The sequence below is a fragment of the Leucoraja erinacea genome, chromosome 21 (assembly GCF_028641065.1).
Source record: "Leucoraja erinacea ecotype New England chromosome 21, Leri_hhj_1, whole genome shotgun sequence".
NCBI classification, from domain to species: domain Eukaryota; kingdom Metazoa; phylum Chordata; class Chondrichthyes; order Rajiformes; family Rajidae; genus Leucoraja; species Leucoraja erinaceus.
This window is the reverse complement of record NC_073397.1, coordinates 33,249,412-33,270,127: the sequence shown is the minus strand read 5'-3', so window position 1 is coordinate 33,270,127 and position 20,716 is coordinate 33,249,412. Positions and strand designations below refer to the sequence as shown.

Here is a 20,716-nt window from a genome sequence, read left to right as displayed (position 1 = left end):
TCCAGTGACGGGATAGCACGGAACTAAAAAGCTTTTCACTGTACCTCGGTATAGGGCTCTGGTGAGACCACATCTGGAGTATTGTGTACAGTTTTGATCTCCTAATTTGAGGAAGGACATCCTTGTGATTGAGGCAGTGCAGCGTAGGTTCACGAGACTGATCCCTGGGATGGCGGGACTGTCATATGACGACAGATTGAAAAGACTAGGCTTGTATTCACTGGAGTTTAGAAGAATGCGGGGGGATCTTATAGAAACATATAAAATTATAAAAGGACTGGACAAGCTAGATGCGGGAAAAATGTTCCCAATGTTGGGCGAGTCCAGAACCAGGGGCCACAGTCTTAGAATAAAGGGGAGGTCATTTAAGATTGAGGTGAGAAAAAACTTTTTCTCCCAGAGAGTTGTGAATTTGTGGAATTCCCTACCACATAGGGCAGTGGAGGCCAAGTCACTGGATAGATTTAAGAGAGAGTTAGATAGAGCTCTAGGGGCTACTGGAATCAAGGGATATGGGGAGAAGGCAGGCACGGGTTATTGATAGGGGACGATCAGCCATGATCACAATGAATGGCGGTGTTGGCTCGAAGGGCTGAATGGCCTCCTCCTGCACCTATTTTCTATGTTTCTATGTTTCTATGAAACAATAAAACTATAACTAAAAAAAACATTTGAGTGAAAACAATTAATACAAAAAGTGTTACATTGACTGAAACTTTTTTTAAATCTCCCTCATGGCTATTCCTTTCCAATGAATTAACAGAGTTAAGGGCCTGTCCCACTTAGGCATTTTTTTTTTTCGTCGACTGCCGGCACCCGTCATAGTCGCAGCAGGTCGCCGAAAATGTTCCACATGTTGAAATTCCAGTGGCGACCAGAAAAAGGTGCGACTCGTTTTGGTGACCAGGCAGGCGTCACCACGAGAACCTGGTTTACTGTATTGGAGCACAGAGGATATGTATTGTGTCTGTACTTCAGGGCTCGTGACTGAAAGAGCTCAGAAGTACAAAGATTCCTCCGTGGAAATCTGTGCTAACACAGAGTCAAGTCAAGTCAAGTCAAGTCAAGTTTATTTGTCACATACACATACGAGATGTGCAGTGAAATGAAAGTGGCAATGCTCGCGGACTTTTGTGTAAAAGACAAACAACAAAACAACCAAACAAATTATAAACACAATCATAACACACATATTCTTTTTAATAAATAAATAGAAGGAAAAACGTTCTGTAGAGTTAGTCCCTGGTGAGATAGGCGTTTACAGTCCGAATTGCCTCTGGGAAGAAACTCCTTCTCAACCTCTCCGTTCTCACCGCATGGCAACGGAGGCGTTTGCCTGACCGTAGCAGCTGGAACAGTCCGTTGCAGGGGTGGAAGGGGTCTCCCATGATTTTATTGGCTCTGGAGTTGCACCTCCTGTTGTATAGTTCCTGCAGGGGGGTGAGTGAAGTTCCCATAGTGCGTTCGGCCGAACGCACTACTCTCTGCAGAGCCTTCTTGTCCTTGGCAGAGCAATTCCCAAACCAGATGGTAATGTTCCCGGACAAGATGCTTTCCACCGCCGCTGGGTAGAAGCACTGTAGGATCCTCGGAGACACTCTGAATTTCCTCAATTGCCTGAGGTGGTAAAGGCGCTGCCTTGCCTTACTCACCAGTGCTGAGGCGTGTGATGACCATGTCATATCCTCAGAGATGTGGACTCCCAGATATTTAAAACAGTTCACCCTATCCACAGGATCCCCATTTATACTCAATGGCGTGTACGTCCTCGGATGATGTGCCCTCCTAAAGTCCATGATCAGCTCCTTCGTTTTTTTGATGTTCAAGAGGAGGCTGTTCTCCTGGCACCAGAGTGCTAGATCAGCCACCTCCTCCCGGTAGGCCCTCTCATCATTGTCTGAGATCAGGCCCACCACCACAGTGTCATCAGCAAACTTAATTATTGAATTGGAGCTGAACCTAGCCACACAGTCATGTGTGTACAGGGAGTACAATAGGGGGCTGAGGACGCAACCCTGGGGCGATCCTGTGCTCAGGGTGAGGGACTTCGATGTATTCCCTCCCATCTTGACTACCTGGGGCCTGGCGGTGAGAAAGTCCATGACCCAGGCACACAGATTAATTTAATAAGGACAATTATGGTAACGAACTGGCTACTCCCTAATTAATGGGACAAATAAATAAACTCTGTCTGTGTAGAAGATGATCTCATTGTTCTACATATTTCAACAATATACCTAACCTTTTTATTATCACTGATATTAAGAATAATGATTTTAATAATGAAAACAGCTGTTATGAGGTGACAGAGAGCAGTGCTGTCTAGATCGTTGGTGACCCTCGGTCTATACTTGTTCGACTTTGCTGGCTTTACTAAATGTTATTCCCTTATCATGTGTCTATACACTGCGAATGGATCGATTGTAATCATGTATTGTCTTTCTGCTGACTGGTTAGCACGCAACATAAGCTTTTCACTGTACCTTGGTACACGAGACAATAAACTAAAAGGTAAGATAACAGTAAAACAATTAAAGTTCATAGTGTCAGAATTAACGGCAGCTCGTTTAGAAAGGAAGTGAGGAGGGACTTCTTTAGTCGGAGGGCAGTTAATCTGTGGAACTCATTGCCACAGAGGGTTGTGGAGGCCAATGTGGATATATTTAAGGCAGAGATAGACAAGTTCTTGATTAGAACGTGTGTCAAGGTTATGGGGAGAAGGCAGGAAAATGGGATTAAGAGGCAGAGATCAGCCATGATTGAATGGCAGAGTAGACTCGATGGGCCGAATGGCCTAATTCTACTCCTATAACTTGTGAACTTGTGAAGTGAAACCTATTTATTATCACTGATACTAAGAAAGCTAATGATAAATCATTGCGTTGACATTAAAATGCAATGGTGTATAATTGCATCATGTGGAATGGGATTGGGAAAACGTGACTAATATATAATGATTGATAGTCAAACGCCCGTACGTTTATATCTTTATTTCAGCCAGATTCAATTTTAATTGTCATTGTCAGTGTACAGTACAGAGACAACGAAATGCATTAAGAGACAACGAAATGCATTTATTTTATTATCTATTTTTTAATTTCTGCTGTCACTTTAAGGAGGTTTTCAAAGACGTTGGCTCAGCCCAGGATGGTAACAGCTACAACAGACCACAGCGAGAAATCGAAAAGGGTGGGCCCCAAAGATGGATAGGTTCCAGCATTTATTTAGAAATGCAGGATTCCAAATATAAAACGTCTGTTTTGTGAGCTCTACTTCCACTCGAGGAAAGTCACAGGACAAGTCGGACCTGTTGCGATCAGATTCTAGACTTAAAGCACCGGGGCGCAAAAACAAACTTCTACACCAACGCACACACACAGTAGCCGCAGCAAGAAAGCAGCAAAGAACCAAATCCACATCAAAAATGCAGTGGTTTCTTCTGCTCTCCATTGCAGCTTTTCTACTGATTATGCTCTATCTTATCCGCAGAAGAAGCAGGTAAGCTGAGCAACTTTAAAATGTGTGAAATAAGGGAATGTTTGCATCTGCATTGGAATTTCAACTCCAGAGGGCTTACAGGGATCGCTTATCATACATTTTAACCAGAGGGTAAACAACAATGAATTATGTTGTAATCTTGTTAAATCGATTAAATGTTTTTAAATGAATGTGAAAGTAAAAGAGGAATGTTAAACGGGATGAAATTAAAGAGTAATATGTCGCGGGATGAAATTTTAATTTATGATGTGCTGATGCATGTTTTTCTGATACTCAAACTTACAAACTTATGATGTGTATGTGTTGGATGTAAGGACACTCAATATAACTAATTATTTTCAAGAAGCCACCTGGTGCTATTCTTGCGTTATAGTTCCTTAACTCAATTTGAAATTAAAACGTATTGCTTTATCTCAACCCATGTAGTATTTTGAATCTATCGGATCAAATATACTCGATATACAGAAGAAATCTACATTATATACATTATCAGTTTATTTATTCATGTGTGTATATATTTATAGACACACTGACCTGTTCTGTATTCGTGCCTACTATGTTTTGTTGTGCTGAAGCAAAGCAAGAATTCCATTGTCCTATCATAGACACATGACAATAAACTCTCTTGAATCTTGAATCTTGAAGCAAAACATTTTATCCGTTGTAACTCACTATTATTTCTTATTTAGGGGAGGTTCTTTGTTAATTAATTTCAAATATACTTTTCGTTTTATGTTTCTGGCCATGTTTTATTATAGATTTCCAACTAATGGGGTAAATACCATGAGTTGTATGTGGTGAAGATGTGGTTTTGCGAGCTGCTGTTTTTGCATGTGGCATGTAATATATATTAATATTCTTTGGGGTATTAAGGTATATTTCTTTTCATTAAAAAAAAGCTGCGACCACAGCTATGTAACAATCGAAGAAGTAAGGCTGGAGTAACTCAGTGGGTCAGGCAGCATGTCTGGAGAAAAATGAATAGGTGACACTTCTTCAGACGTGTGGGTCTGAAGAAGGGTCCCGACTTGAAACGTCGCCTATCCTTATTCGCCAGACGTGTTGCCCGATCCGTTTAGTTACTCCAGCACTTTGTGTCAATGTTTGGTGTAAACCAACATCTGCAGTTCTTGGCTTCAATAATGTAAGGTGTAAAACTGCCAAAATGCTTGACATTCCCATTGTGTCATTCGATCCGGTGACATGAAGTGCACGTCAAATACCTTCAATGATTGCAGTTCGTACCAGTACGTTCTCCAGTATGTGGTGGGAGATATGGGAGTCGGGCATCAAATAGCTATAAACAAATACCACAGATCCTGGGGAAAATATCAGGAGGAGAGGAAGAAGAATGGTCTGTGGAAAGGTCTCGACCCGAAACATCACCCGTTCCTTCCTTCAGAGATGCTGCCTGTCCCGTTGAGTTACTCCAGCGTTTTGTGTCTATCTAGTTGATGAGGGAGCTGGCTGGAGAGGGGGGCTGTGGGTGCCATGTAGATTGGAACTAAAAATATTGAGTGGGATGTTTTACAGGTCATAAGGTTATAAGTAATCGTAGCAGAGTTAGGCCGTTCGGCCCATCAAGTCTACCCCGCCATTCAATCATGGCTGATCTATCGCTCCCACCCAATGCCAATTTCCTGCCTTCTCCCCATAACCCCTGACACCCGCACTAATCAAGAATCAGTCTTTCTCTCCCTTAAAAATATCCATTGACTTGGCCTCCACAACCTTCTGTGGTAAAGATGGGCTTGAGGGAGCTCTGGGACTGAAGCAATGGATACATGGGTCGTTGTACTGGTGGAAACTCGTGGAGCTTTAAAAAAAGGGGGTTGCTGCCATATCTTGAGATCTGGTGTAAGAACTACTATTGCCCAATGTACCATCAGTAACAGTAAATGAAATAATGGGCACAATTCTAGCACGGGTTGAGTCTTCTAGATTCCCCTTGTATTAATCATCCAGTCATTTATACTCTTGCATCATTTGATAAGAATTAAGTCTATGTCATTGGAAAGGATGTTGAAGTAAATAATTTGAAATCAAATTCTTGTCTTATACACCAGAACAATTCAATAGACAATGGGTGCAGGAGTAGGCCATTCGGCCCATCGAGCCAGCACCGCCATTCACTGTGATCATGGCTGATCATCCATAATCAGTACCCCGTTCCTGCCTTCTCCCCATATCCCTTGACTCCACTATCTTTAAGAGCTCTGTCTAGTTCTCTCTAGAAATCATCCAGAGGACCGGCCTCCACCGCCCTCTGAGGCATTCCTAGTTTACATGAAGGTAAGCAAGTGGCCAAGTGTGATTCACTGATACACTGACACTCTAATGTCACACGTGCCGCGGTACAATGGAATTCTTTGCTCAGTTCAGTTAATAAGCAACAGTCACATGCCAGTGTCAGAAAAGCTTTTGTAGCGTGCTATCCAGTCACCAGAAAGACAATACATGATTACAATCGAGCCATTTACAGTGTATGGATACATGATAAGGGAATAACGTTTAGTGCAAAGTAAAGCCAGCAAAGTCCGATCAAGGATAGCCTCAAGGTCACCAAAGAGGTAGATAGTAGTTCAGCACTGTTCTCTGGTTGGGGTAGGATGATTCGGTTGCATGTTAACAGCTGGGAAGAAACTGTCCCTGAATCTGGAGGTGTGCGTTTTCCCACCTTTTGCCAGATGGGAGAGGGGAGAAGAGGGAATGGCCAGGGTGCGGCTCGTCCTTGATTGTGCTGCTGGCCTTGCCGGCCTTTTTGCATACAATCCACAAAGTATTTAGTGAACAAGCGAGCAATAAAAACGATACTGTCATTGAATAATTTTATGAACATTAATAACTTGATGCTAAAGAAAAGTGCGTTATGCTGCGTTTTTCAAAGGACTGCTCCACATTCGCAGGTGAAATGGATCTGACCTGGACTCGTCAGTTACACAGATATGCAGAAATTCCACAGCTATTTTCAGATCCCCACCTCACCACCAGCACCTTCTCTCCAGACGCCAACTCTAAGAGGGGTGTGACTTGCCTGAGAAAACCTCTTGTGTTATGTGTGTCTTGGAACAGAAGAATCGTGTGTATTACTTAATCATTTAGTTCAGTTCAGTTCAGAGATATGCTGTGGATACCAGACTCTCTGGCCCTCCGAGTCCGAGCCGACCATCGATCGTCCATTCACTAGTTCTATCCGACACGCTAGGGACAGTTTACAGAGGCCAATTAAAGGGCCTGTCCCACTTGTCGATTTTCTTTCGGCAACTGCCGGCGTCATTGACTGGCGTATCAGGGTCGCCGAAAGATTTTGAACATTTCAAAATACAGCGGCGGCAAAAAAATGTTGCGACACTTGAGGAAACACCGCACGTCAACGCGTCATCACGCCGCGCCGCGCCACGCCGCAACACACCGTGACTTCTGTGGTGACCCGATATGTCAGTCAATTATGCCGGCAGTCGCCGAAAAAATTGCCAAGTGGGTCAGGCCCTTAACCTACATTTCGCACAAAACCGGAGCACCCGGAGGAAACCCACACAATCACAGGGAGAACGTGTAAATTCCATACGGATAGCACCCGTAGCCAGGATCAAACCCAGATCCCTGGCGCTGCAGGCAGCGACTCTACCACTGCGCCATTGTGCCACCCTAATTTTAAACATAGACTTGCCTTTGTTTAATTGCTACCATTATCATAACATTGTTTAGGCAATATTATTAAGCAGTCATTACTTTGGCTCATCAAGGCCAATTATCATTGATCAATGCCTTTTATTTGGCATTGTAGAAGCAAGGAACTGCAGATGCTGGTTTACAAAAAAAGACACAAAGTGCTGGAGTAGCTCAGAAGGTCAGGCAGCACCTCTGAAGAACATGGATAGGTGACGTTTTGGGTCAAGGCCCTTGTTCATACACGGCCTTGAGTATGAAGAAGGGTCCCAACCCAAAATATCACCCTTCCATGTTCTCCAGAGATGCTGCCTGACCCACTGAGTTACTCCAGCACTTTGTGTCTTTTATATAATGGTACAGGAGGGCAACTGATTGCTAATTCAGATGTAATGAGGCAATTGGCTCCCTTCCGAGTTGTATGATTCCTTTATTTCATGGGAGGTAGTGAAATTCTTCAAGTTCCTATTGTGGAGAATGTGAAATAGATTTAGAAAGATATAGACAATAGACAATAGGTGCAGGAAAAGGCCATTCGGCCCTTCGAGCCACCACCACCATTCACTGTGATCATGGCTGATCATCCACAGTCAGTACCCCGTTCCTGCCTTCTCTCCATTTCCCTTGACTCCGCTATCTTTAAGAGCTAGCGTTATCCGTTGGCCCTAAGAGCTAAATCTAACTCTCTCTTGAAAGCATCCAGAGAATTGGCCTCCACGGCCTTCTGAGGCAGAGAATTCCACAGATTCACAACTCTCTGGGTGAAAAGGTTTTTCCTCATCTCTGTTCTAAATGACCTACCCCTTATTCTTAAACTGTGACCCCTGGTTCTGGACTAAAAAGTGATAGCAATCAATTAAAAGGATTGAGATGAAAAGCGTTCTGCTTGCAAGATTTCAAATAGCTTTCAAATACCATAAGATGCTTAAAGGATTCAAAGGATTAACTGAAAGGTCAAAGTGTTTTCAGGGTGATGGAGTTCACCAGCCATTGTGTGCAAGGATGTCTGTAGATTAGATTAGGTTGTCACTTAAACACATGTTTCTTCATTTTCAATGGTTACACAAAAAAGCTGGAGAAACTCAGCGGGTGCAGCAGCATCTATGGAGCGAAGGAAATAGGCAACGTTTCGGGCCGAAACCCTTCTTCAGCCTTCTCCAGCTTTTTTGTTATTTCCTTCGCTCCATAGATGCTGCTGCACCCGCTGAGTTTCTCCAGCTTTTTTGTGTAACCTTCGATTCTCCAGCATCTGCAGTTCCCTCTTAAACTCTTCATTTTCAATGCCTTGATGACTACTTTGTCCTTTGTTATCACAGCTGTGTGGGTGAATGGGCAAGTACACATGAAACGTAGACTTATAACCATATAATAACCATTATATGGTTATTATATGGTTATAAGTCTACGTTTCATGTCTACCTGGCATTGAAGCTCAAATTTCCAGTTTTTCAGAAAACTTACTTTGAATTTTTCCATTTTAGAAGAAAAATGAGCACAAGAACTAGTTTAACTTGTATATTCAATCACTTGGCATTTCACGAAGGAGCAAAAAAGCATTGGGCGTGTTCAATTATATCAACTATAACATAATGTCTTCTTATAAGTTAATGATGACATTAAGTTGCAATGTTACAAAATTTTGAGATTTAAAAAATCAAGTCTGTAATTTATCCCATCAGATAAAGCATAAAAAGAAGTTTAATTTGACACCTAATTCACTTTCATATCTCAAGTATTTAAAACGTTATGGCCATTTTCATACTCGCAAATTAGCATCTTGTTCCCTATTGATTTTCTATGGACATAACAAAAAAGCTGTGATCGTGGACAGTCTCACGTTTCTATATCTCTCGTTTCCCTTATCCCTAACCAGTCTGAAGAAAGGTCTCGACCCGAAACTTCTCTCCAGAGCTGCTGCTTGTCCTGCTGAGTTACTCCAGCATTTTGTGCCTATCTTCGATTTGTGATGGTAGTTTGTGTCATGATGACGAAAGCTCCTGCCAAGTATGGTATTGACTCTAAAATCCCAGCCAAGTTGGGATTGGCACAGTACAGATGCGTCTAGTCTAATGTTCACACATGGGACAGTCCTGAAGCCTGAAATTGGACGCCAATGGTGTCAAGTCAAGTCAAGTTTATTTGTCACATACACATACGCGATGTGCAGCAAAATGAAAAGTGGCAATGCTCGCGGATTGTGCAAAAAAAAAAAAAACTACAAAACAGGACAGAACAGAATCAGTAATTACATATTTGTGAGAAAAAAAACAGCAATTTTAAAAAGACATGACACAACAGTAAATTGGTACTGTAAGTTAGTCCCTGGTGAGGTAAGAGTTTACACTGGTTATGTAGCGTTTATGTCCAATGGGCCATGTAGCATCTGTGGACAGAAGGGGAGTTAGTTGATGGATTGAAATGGAACCAATAATTCAGTTGTAGACCACCGGTTAGTTTAGTTTAGAGATACAGCGCGGAAACCGGCCCTTCGGCCCATCGAGTCTGCACCGACCAGTGATCCCACACACTAGCACTTTCCTACACAATAGGGACAATTTTGCAATCTTACCGAAGCCAATTAACCTACAAGTCTTTGGAATGTGGGAGGAAAACGGAGCATCGGGATAATTCTACCGCTTAGCCACTGTGTCGCCTAGATAATTAATGTGCATTTTCCAGCAGGTCTTTGCCTTCGGCTGCACTTATATTTCATGAATCATTTTAAACTCCTTTGAAGTTTCTCAGAAATGATCCAAGCTGGGCAGTGCTCTAGCTTCAAGCTAATGACTCTGCATCTACACTGGATCAGACCCATGTCTGATCCAGCTGCCCTCTCCCCTCCCTGATGGATATTTACACCTCCCGCTGCCTTAGCAGGGCAAAGATTATCATCAAGGACAGCTCCCATCCTGCGTTTGGACTGTTCGACCTGCTGCCCTCTGGAAGGCGCTATAGGTGCATCAAATCCAGGACAAATAGACTCAGAAATAGTTGCTTTCCAAAAATTATAACTACTCTAAATTCACACATGTACTGACTTCACAGCCCAACACCCGGACTTCCATCTGTATATATGTATATAGCGCCACAGAATTGTGCACCTATTCCCCCCCCCCCCCCCCCCTTCTCCCTTTTGTTTTTGTTTTCTGTTTCTTGTTTTTTGTACTAAATTATATGTATGCACTGAGTACGAGCAGCTTTTAATTTCATTGTACATGTATAGTGACAATAAATGGCATATCTATCTATCTATCTATATGACGGTGAAAATGGACAGATTAATGAGCAACATGTTAGGATGGTTAGGAAGGCTGAGCAGTAGACGCTGCCCAATGGTAGAAACAAGGAACCGCAGCTGCTGGTTTACGAAAGAAGACACGGAGTGCTGGAGTATCTCAGAGGGGCAGGCGACATCTCAGATGAGCGTGGCTAAGCAGCGTTTCAGGCCGGGTCTGAAGAAGGGCGGCACGGTGGCGCAGAGCCTCGCAGCGCCAGAGACCCGGGTTCGATCCTGACCACGGGTGCTGTCTGTACGGAGATTATACGTTCTCCGCCGTGACCATGCGGGTTTCCTCCGGGTGCTCCGGTTTCCTCCCACACGGATACTTGGATAGGACCAGTTTGGAGGGATATGGGCCAAACTCAGGCAGGTGGGCCTAGTGTAGATGGGACATGTGGGTCGGTGTGGGCAAGTTGGGCCAAAGGGTCTATTTCCACACCATGTGACTATAAGTCCATTCACAACATCGATAGGCTAACATCACCTGTTCTCATGAGTTTTTGAACCAAAGTAATTAGATGAAAATTCAGTTGTTTAAGAAAGAACTGCAGATGCTGGAAAAATCGGGTAGACAAAAATGCTGGAAAAACTCAGCGGGTGAGGCAGCATCTATGGAGCGAAGGAATAGGTGACGTTTCAGGTCGAGACCCTTCTTCAAACCCTTTTTCAGATGAAAATTCGGAGTGCTTCAGCCTATATTGAGTGGGCTTTGAGTATTTCCTGGCCAAACCTGTTAAATATCTGAAGATAGACACAAAGTGTTCAAGTAACTCAGCAGGTTACGCAGCTGGTCCACCTGCCCAGCTTAGTTACTCCAGCACTTTGTGTCTATCTCCAGTGTAAACCAGTGTCTGCAGTTCCTTCCTGCACACTGTTAAATGTCTGGGGGCAGGAGAAGCAAATGATCGCGGTAGTGGAATGTGGAGCAAATTAAAAAAACTAACAGAAGAACTCAGAGGGTCAGGCAGCAGCTGCGGAGGCAGAGGGGTAGTTAAAGCTTCGGGGCAAATCTCTGCATCAGGTGTGAGGTTGCTTCTCATTCTGGTTCTTGGAATGCAGATTTGCTGGCTTTTGGCTTGCTGCCCCAAACATTCCCTTCCCAATTTTCCAATCCCCACACCATCTTCTTCCTACTCCCTCTGCCTTCCGCATCATCCTTTTTCCCATCTACAAGGACTTCCATTTCCATTACAATCCACCAACTTTTCCACCCACCCGTCATTCCCTCTTTTCCATCGCTCCCCATTTTGCTCCCCCATAATCTCCCACATTACTCCCTCCATCCTTTCCCCCGCATCAATCATCCAGCACCTCCCCGTTCCTGCCTTCTTCCACCTTCTGTTGCCCCTCCACCACTCTCTCCACACCCATCCCTCCTCCCCGCCCCACCGCACCACTCCCACCGCACCCTCCTCCTGCCGATTTACTCCCTCCCACGTCTTTGTTCCTCTCCACCTCCAAGCCCCCCCCTCCCCCCCCCCCCCCTCCTCTTCTCCACCCACCCCTCTCCAACCCGACCCTGACCAACACGATCTACCTGCTGTTGGTGCATTTCACTCGAGTTCTGGTTAAAGCAGGGCCGAGGGTGGACAAAAATGCTGATGTTCTGAAGAACAGATTCTTCAGACAGATTCATCAGTCTGAAGAAGGGTTTCGGCCCGAAACGTCGCCTACTTCCTTCGCTCCATAGATGCTGCCGCGCCCGCTGAGTTTCTCCAGCATTTTTGTCGACTTTCGATTTTCCAGCACCTGCAGTTCCCTCTTGAACACTTAAGCAGGGCCGAGTTGAGCAATGCTTCCGCAGGCACTGACCCATGCCTCACACCCATTGCATCTCACTGCCCCACAACGCCATCAGGCAAAGGCACCTGTCTGGAATATTGAAACTTCTCACGCAAACATCATGAGTGGAGACACATTGCAATGACATAATAATATGTTGCTGGCTGCACCCTCAGCAAATACTGACAGCTATGTACAAAACATCGTCAGAATGGCCACATGTGTTATGGTTACACAATTTCACCTTCGCTCCAATAATGACTGGAAGAGGTAGTGGTTCTAGCAGTGGGATAGTTACACAGCCACACCCCAGGAGACCAAGATGGACATAGCTCTCTACAATTATTGTGTGGACCACCTATGCTATTACCAAGGTGGCAATACATTAGGAGGATGGTGAATCGGGTGATGGTTGTCAGCTCGAAACTATGAGGAAAGACAGTCGATACTTTGATCTCCATTTCACTGGATTGTCGCCTGGTAGAGTTGCTGCCCCACAGCGCCAGTGACCTGGGTTCAATTCTGACTTCACATGCTGTCTGCGCGGAGTTTGCACGTTCTCCCCGCGACCTGCGTGGGTTTTCTCCGGGATCTCTGATTCTCACCCACGCTCCAAAGATGAGCAAGTTTGCAGGTTAATTGGTAAAGTTGTAAATTGTCCCCAGTGTGTGTGTGTGTGTGTGTGTAGGATAGTGTTTAATGTGCGGGGATCGCTGGTCGGCCGGCGCGACCTCATTGGGCTGCAGGGCCTGTTTCTGCGCTGTATCTCTAAATTAAACAAAATTAAACCGTGCCATCCAGCACCTTACCAGGTCCCAAATCTAACTATTCTTTTTGCTGGGGCTGTAGGTTTTAGGTTAATTATGTTTATCATGCTTTGTTTTGCATCTTCTCTGATCAGATTAGATCATATCATACAAAAATACAATCAAGTTAAACTCGTGTAAGAAATAGAGCAAAGGGGCAGATGCTGAGTGCAGAATATAGTTCTCAGCATTGTACAGTTTTGGTCTCCTAATTTGAAGAAGGACATCCTTGAGATTGAGGCAGTGCAACGTAGGTTCATGAGATTGATCCCTGGGATGGCGGGACTGTCATATGAGGAAAGATTGAAAAGGCTAGGCTTGTATTCACTGGAGTTTAGAAGGATGAGGGAGGATCTTATAGAAACATATAAAAATTATAAAAGGACTCGACAAGCTAGATGCAGGAAAAATGTTCCCAATGTTGGGCGAGTCCAGAACCAGGGGCCACAGTCTTAGAATAAAGGGGAGGTCATTTAAGACCGAGGTGAGAAAAAAGGTTTTCACCCAGAGAGTTGTGAATTTATGGAATTCCCTGCCACAGTGGAGGCCAAGTCACTGGATGGATTTAAGAGAGAGTTAGATAGAGCTCTAGGGGCTAGTGGAGTCAAAGGATATGGGCAGAAGGCAGGAACGCGGTACTGATTGGGGGTGATCAGCCATGATCACATTGAATGGCGGTGCTGCTCGAAGGGTTGAATGGCCTACTCCTGCGTCTATTTTCCACGTTTTTATGTTTCCATCACTCTTCCCCTCAACCTCTCCCGTTTCAGTGAAAAGAATCGAAGTTTGATTGACCTTTCCGTGCAGCTAACCACTCCTAATCCAGCCAGTATTCTGGTATTCTGTCATTTCCCTCCCTGCAGTGTGTTTGAAGTTTGTGAATGTTTGTGCAGAACATCCAGAGATAGAGAGATTGCAATTCAAAGACATTAACCAGGGCTTCTCTGGCTAATGTCCTGATGAAACAATCATATCATTCAGGGATGGTTCAGCTCTGACTCATTATGTACAGCTGTGTAAACCATCACTGTCTGATTCTGATCCATATTGACTGGAATTTGGGCTTTTTACTTTAGACATTAGAAAACTAGGCCCTTCAGCCCACTGAGTCCACGCCAACCAACAATCACCCCGTACACTAGCAGTATCCGATACACACTAGGGACAATTTACAATTTCACCAAAGCCAATTGATCTACAAACCTGCACGTCTTTCGAATGTGGGAGGAAATCGGAGCACCCGGAGAAAACGCACGCAGTCACGGGGAGAACGAGCAAACTCCACACAGACAGCACCCGTGGTCAGGGTCAAACCTGGGTCCCTGGCGCTGTAAGGCAGGAACTCTATTGCTGCACCACTGCGCCTCCTGGGCCACTTCCCAGACTATGTATCATTGGATGTCTTACCACCATCGTTTGTGGAGTAGGAGGAGATGCAGGCTCCCCTGCTTCATGGAACGGTTGTGGAAGAATTGCTGCAAATCATAGGTTTCGTACCAACTGACCACCATCCGGGGTCCGTGTGGGGCTGAATGAATTCCGTTTTAAGTAGAAACAAGGAACTGCAGATGCTGCTCAATATACAAAAGGACACAAAGTGCTGGAGTAACTCAGCAGGTCAGGCAGCATCCCTAGAGAACATGGGTGATGATGCTTTGTGTCGAGACCCTCCTCAGACCTTATAAAGTTGATCTCAGATCATGTTTGAAAGATTCAGCCGACTGCTTGCTCCGGTTCAATTCTCGATACCAACAGAGATGACCTACCATTGGAACCATCTTTGCTTTTCATACACTCGCAAATTAATATCTGCTCCAAACCTGTTCCAGATTTGAACACAAAATTCTGGAGTAAAGGGCCTGTTCCACTTGGGGATTTTTTTTTCGGCGTCTGCCAGCATCGTATCAGTGTCCACAAAAGATTTTGAATATTTCAAAATCCAGCGGCGACAAAAAAAAATGTTGCGACACTTGAAAAAACACCGCACGTCAATACACGTCCTCACGCTGCGTCACGCCGCTAATCTTTCGGTGACCTGAAACGTCAGTCAATGATGCCGGCAGTCGCCGAAAAAATTGCCAAGTGGGACAGGCTCTTAACTCAGTGGGTGAGGCAGCATCTTTGGAGTAAATGGATAGATGACGTTACGTGTTGGGATTCTTCTTCAAACTCACAATTTTTTCCTAATTTGCCCACTTTTTCTGAAAGGTTTATTTAAACAATCAGGAGCTTCAAACATTTGTACATGTGGTTGCAATATTTTGAAAGATAATAGCCTGACAATTCGATTATGCCTTAACTCTTTTGCATTGCACATTTGGGAACCTATTCACGCAACTAATTTGACTACTTATTTCCAGTCTAATTTTTTCCTTGCTCTGGGAATGCAATTTCCATGCCAGTCATCAATTGTGAAGCATTTTGTTTTAGAAAATGCTGGCACGTGTTTTGAGGAGCCAACATTTGTTGGTAGGCACCAGAACCTCCAAGCCTTTAGTATTGCTTGCCCTACAGTAGTGTTACTTAATGGGGCGAGCTTCAGGTGAGTGCGAGACAGATCCCTTCACAAGTAGGTGATTACATGTCACACCGTATTCACCAAAGGTCTCCTAACAAGGAGACTCCTCTCACTGATCCCAGGCACCTGTTTCTAATGTAGGACTGTATGATAATTCAGGATTGGCAGTGTAAGGCAATATTAAATCTGAAGAAGGGTTCCAACCCAAAACGTCACCTATCCATTTCCACCAGAGAAATCTGCCTGATTCAGCAATTTCGGTTCCATGCAAGATTCCAGCACCTGCAGTTTCTTGTGTCGCGACATTAAGGATGCTCTGTTCTATCAGAGGTGCTATCTCTTGGATGATATATTAAAACAAAGGGCTGTTTGCTTTTGTGTGCCATGGTGGCACAGCGGTAGAGTTGCTGCCTTACAGCGCTTGCAGCGTCGAAGACCCAGGTTCGATCCCGACTACGGGTGCTGTCTGTACAGACTTTGTACGTTCTCCTCGTGACCTGCATGATCTTTCACCAAGATCTTTGGTTTCCTCCCACACTCCAAAGACGTACAGGTTTTGTAAGTTGATTGGCTTGGTGTATGTGTAAATTGTCCCTAGTGTGTGTAGGATAGTGTTAGTGTGCGTAGATCGCTGGTCGGCGTGGACTCGGTGGGACGAGGGGCCTGTTTCAGCGCCGTATCACTGAACTAAACTAAACTAACGAGCTTGCAGATGTGGCAAAGTGAAAAGTATGCGCTGCTGCGGGTTTGAAAGATTACAAAGTCAAGCCTTGTTGCGGTTTCCTGGTAGCATGCAATACCGCTGTTGACATTGACGGATTAGGTCCTCCGTTTAGAGCAGGCAAATGTTAAAGATCCCTCATCAGTACATTAAAGGAGAACAGAAAAGTTAATCCCGGAGCCTTAGCCAATGTTAATCCCTCCATTAACGTAACTTGAACAAATTACCCGGTAACAACCACATTGCTGCGTGTATGAACTTGCTGTGTTCATGGGCAGCACGGTGGCGCAGTTCCTGCTTTAACAGTGCCAAGGACCCAGGGTCCATCCTGACCACGGGTGTTGTCTGTCCAAACAGAGTTTGTACGTTCTCCCCATGACCCACGTGGGTTTTCTCCAGGATCTCCGGTTTCTTCCCACATTCCAAAAATGTACAGGTTTGTAGGTTAATTGGCTTTGGTAAAATTGTAAATAGTCCCCAGTGTGTGTGAGATAGTATCAGTGTGCGGGGGATCGCAGGCTCGGTGGGCCGAAGGGCCTGTTTCCGCGCTGTATCTCTAAACTAATACACTAAACTAAACTACCTAGCATGATTCCTGCATATTAGCAGTGACGGACTACCTTGCAGGAACTGCAGATGTATACAAAAAATGAATACCACCAAACAATACCACTGAACCATTGAAAAACGTGCTGGAGTAACTCAGCAGGACTCAAGTCTGAAGAAGGATCTTGACCTGAAACATCACCTGTCCATGTTTTCCGGAGATACTGCCTGACCCACTGAATTACTCCAGCATTTTGTATTTTTTTACCATGAATAGTACTTACATTGGCTGTAAAAGATTCATTGAAAGTGCGCTATAAATACAGGTCTTTCTTATTATTTAACAACACTGATAGTGGTGCTGAAAAGAACTATATATTTTTTGTTTGAATTGAATTCTTACCCTTGATCATTCCTGGTTACCTATGTGGGTCCAAACTCTTGTTTGAATAGTTCAAATCTCAAAAGACAATGCAATATTTTATACGCAAATCTTTTGATCTTGCGGGAGACATATCTTCTCTTATCACATCTGATATACCTTCCCGATATCTGATAATAGAGACTGAAAGAATATTAAGTCAGTTAGAAAGTTACTTGAAATCTTGTTTCATCTGGAAACTTCAAAGCGCCGACAACAACTTTGGTTTAGTTTAGTTTAGAGATACACCGTGGCAACAGGCCCCTAGGCCCTGAGTCCACGCTGACCAACGATCCCCGCACACTAACACTATCCTACACACACACACACACACACACATGGGACAATTTACAATGTTACCAACACAATTGGCCTACAAACCAGTATATCTTTGTAGTGCGGGAGGAAATCGGGGAAAACCAACGCAGGTCACGGGGAGAACGAACAAACTCCATACAGACGGCACCCGCAGTCAGGATCGAACCCGTGTCTCTGGCGCTATAAGGCAGCAACTCTACTGCTGCGCCACCATGCCACCCATCTTGATGCTACATATCCGGCTAGTGAACGCCCTGAATCATGCGATTTAGAGATGGCGCCCTGGTGCACTGATTAGTGCTGCTGCCACACTTCTCCAGAGATTTGGGTTCGATCATGACCTATGGGTGCTGTCTGTGTGGAGTTTGCATGTTTTTCCTTGGCAAGTTAAATGAGCTACTGTAAATTGTCCCCGGAGTGGGTGGAGGCAGGGGAGTCAATAAGGGTGGGTGGAGGCAGTTGATGGGAATACAAGAGGAACATAATGGGATGAGTGGAGATGGACAATGATGGCCAGTACAGCCCTAATGGGCCGAATAGGTCATTTCCATTCATTATGGCCCTTTATAAATGGGTTTGTTGGCTACCGGACAAAGGCGGAAAAGACTTTAAACAAGCAGAGCCTTGTCTCACTGCACAGCAGATTGGAAACATCTTAAACTGCACTTAAACAAATCTCAATAAATTACAATGAAAAATCCATGACATCCTGAAAGTTGACATTTTCTGCCCTTTTACTTTTGCAGTGGGAATTTACTATTCTCTGGAATCTAAGTAGCATAATTAATGTCAGGAACAGGGAATCTAATATTCAAACAATCATTCTGAAGAAGGGTCTTGACCCATTCCTTCTCTCCAGAGATGCTGCCCGTCCCGCTGAGTTACTCCAGCTTTTTGTGTCTATCTTCGGTTTAAACCAGCATCTGCCTCCACCGGCCTCGGAGGCAGAGAATTCCACAGACTCGCAACTCTCTGGGAGAAAAAGACAGTGCGTAGTCCCTCTCTAACACAGCAGTCTGAAGAAGGGTTTCGGCCCGAAATGTCGCCTATTTCCTTCGCTCCATAGATGCTGCTGCACCCGCTGAGTTTCTCCAGCAATTTTGTGTACCTTCCCTCTCTAACACAACCTGGGCACGGAAGACATAACCCCGGAAAAGGGGCAGGCAGCCAGCTCGGGCAGAGCCCTCTTCCGCCTGGCGCTGTGACTCGCAGACGGTAGGCTTGGCCAGGGCCATTATTCATTCGTTGGAGTTGTGTTTCAAAGGAACGCACAAATGTAGGAAACAAGAACAGGCCAGTTAATCCGAAGAGTGTGCTCCATCAATTAGTGAGATTATGGCTGATCCAGTCTTGGCAGCAGCACTTCTTCCCTGCTCCTTCTCTTCATCTTGACTTACTTGAAGCTTAAATATCTATCCATCTTGAATATATATACAATGACTCAGCCCCTGTAGCAGTTCAGCATTCAAGAGATTCGTGCCTGACCGAGAGAAATAAAATCGTCCTCATGTCCATCTTAAGTGAACAATCAATTACTCTGTACTATGCCACTTAATACAGGACATTCCTACTTGAGGGAACATCCTCTCAGTATCTACATGTCCAATCTCCCTCAGAACCCTAGATAGACACAAAGTGCTGGAGTAACTCAGCGGCTCAGGCAGTATCTCTGAAGACAAAGGGTGGGTGATGTTTCGGGTTGGGACCCACAGTCTGAAGAAGGGACCCAACCCAAAACGTCGCCCATTCTTTTTCTCCAGCGATGTTGCCTAGCCCGCTGAGTTACTCCAGCACTCTCCGTCTATCTCTGGTGTGAACCAGCATCTGTAGTCTTTTGTTTCTACGTTGTCTCGGATTCGTGTTCGGTTTCAATGATGCCATCTCTCATTTTGCTCTGTTTCCCTTTGCTTGCGTCTGACCTGCTCAGCCCTTCTTCATACATCAGTTTAGTTTAGAGCTACAGCATGGATCTAGCCAGTGGCGCAGCGGTAGAGTTCCTGCCTCACAGCCCCAGAGTCCCGGGTTCGATCCTGACTACGGGTGCTATCTGAAGGAAGTTGGTACATTCTTCCCGCATGAGTTTTTTCCTGGTGCTCTGGTTTCCTCCCACACTCTAAAGATGTGCAGGTTTGTAGGGTTGGTTTGATTTGGTAAAATTGGCGCTGTGGTTCCATCGGAAAGCGTTAATGTACGGGGCGATCGCTGGTCGGCGCAAACTCGGTGGCTGAAGGGTCCATTTCCGCACTGTATTTCTAGAAGTCTAAAAAAAAAGCCTACACACAGAATAGTGAAAGGCTTGGGTGGAGTGAATGTGGAGCGGAGGTTTCCACTAGTGGGAGAGACTAGGACGAGAGATCAAGTCAAGTCAAGTCAAGTTTATTTGTCACATACACATACGAGATGTGCAGTGAAATGAAAGTGGCAATGCTCGCGGACCTTTGTGCAAAAGACAGACAACCAAACAACCAAACAAACTATAAACACAATCATAACACACATATTATTTTACATAATAAATAATGGAAGGAAAAACGTTCAGTAGAGTTAGTCCCTGGTGAGATAGGCGTTTACAGTCCGAATGGCCTCTGGGAAGAAACTCCTTCTCAACCTCTCCGTTCTCACCGCATGGCAACGGAGGCGTTTGCCTGACCGTAGCAGCTGGAACTCTCATGATATTGTTGGTCTGATGTATAGTTCCAGTAGGGGGTCCATAGTGAGCCGACGCAACCCTGCAGGGCCTTCCTGTCCTCAGAGTGAGGACTTAATGTTGTATGCTTTCCACCCCTGCGTAGAAGCACCCATCTTGACTACCTGGGGCTGGCGGAGATGTGGACTCCCAGATATTTAAAACAGTTCACCCTATCCACAGGATCCCCATTTATACGGTGGCGAAAGTCCAGGACCCAGGCACACAGGGAGATGCTGTTATCCTGAGCCCCAATTCACCAGTAGCCTTCCCGGCCAGTCTGGTCAGGGGGCAAACTTAATTATCGTGTTGAAGCTGAACCTGAACTGTAGTCAATAGGGGGCTGAGGACACAACCCTGGGGCATCCTCAGGGTGACGACTTCGATGTATTCCCCCCCTTGACTACCTCTGGCGGTGAGAAAGTCCAGGACCCAGGCACACAGAGGTGGGAGAGAGCGGCCAGTCTGGTG

At 45.0% G+C, this 20,716-nt stretch overlaps 1 protein-coding gene across 1 annotated transcript in view; it reads left to right on the top strand.

The window, feature by feature from the left end:
- Positions 1 to 2,226: 2,226 nt before the first annotated feature.
- Positions 2,227 to 20,716, top strand: part of ptgis (prostaglandin I2 (prostacyclin) synthase) — a 57,497-nt gene continuing 39,007 nt past the window's right edge. Inside the window, exon 1 of the mRNA XM_055652588.1 lies at positions 2,227 to 3,498. Within this exon, the coding sequence (XP_055508563.1) occupies positions 3,425 to 3,498 (74 nt within the window). The 5' untranslated portion in view covers positions 2,227 to 3,424. The remainder of the gene's footprint in view (positions 3,499 to 20,716) is intronic.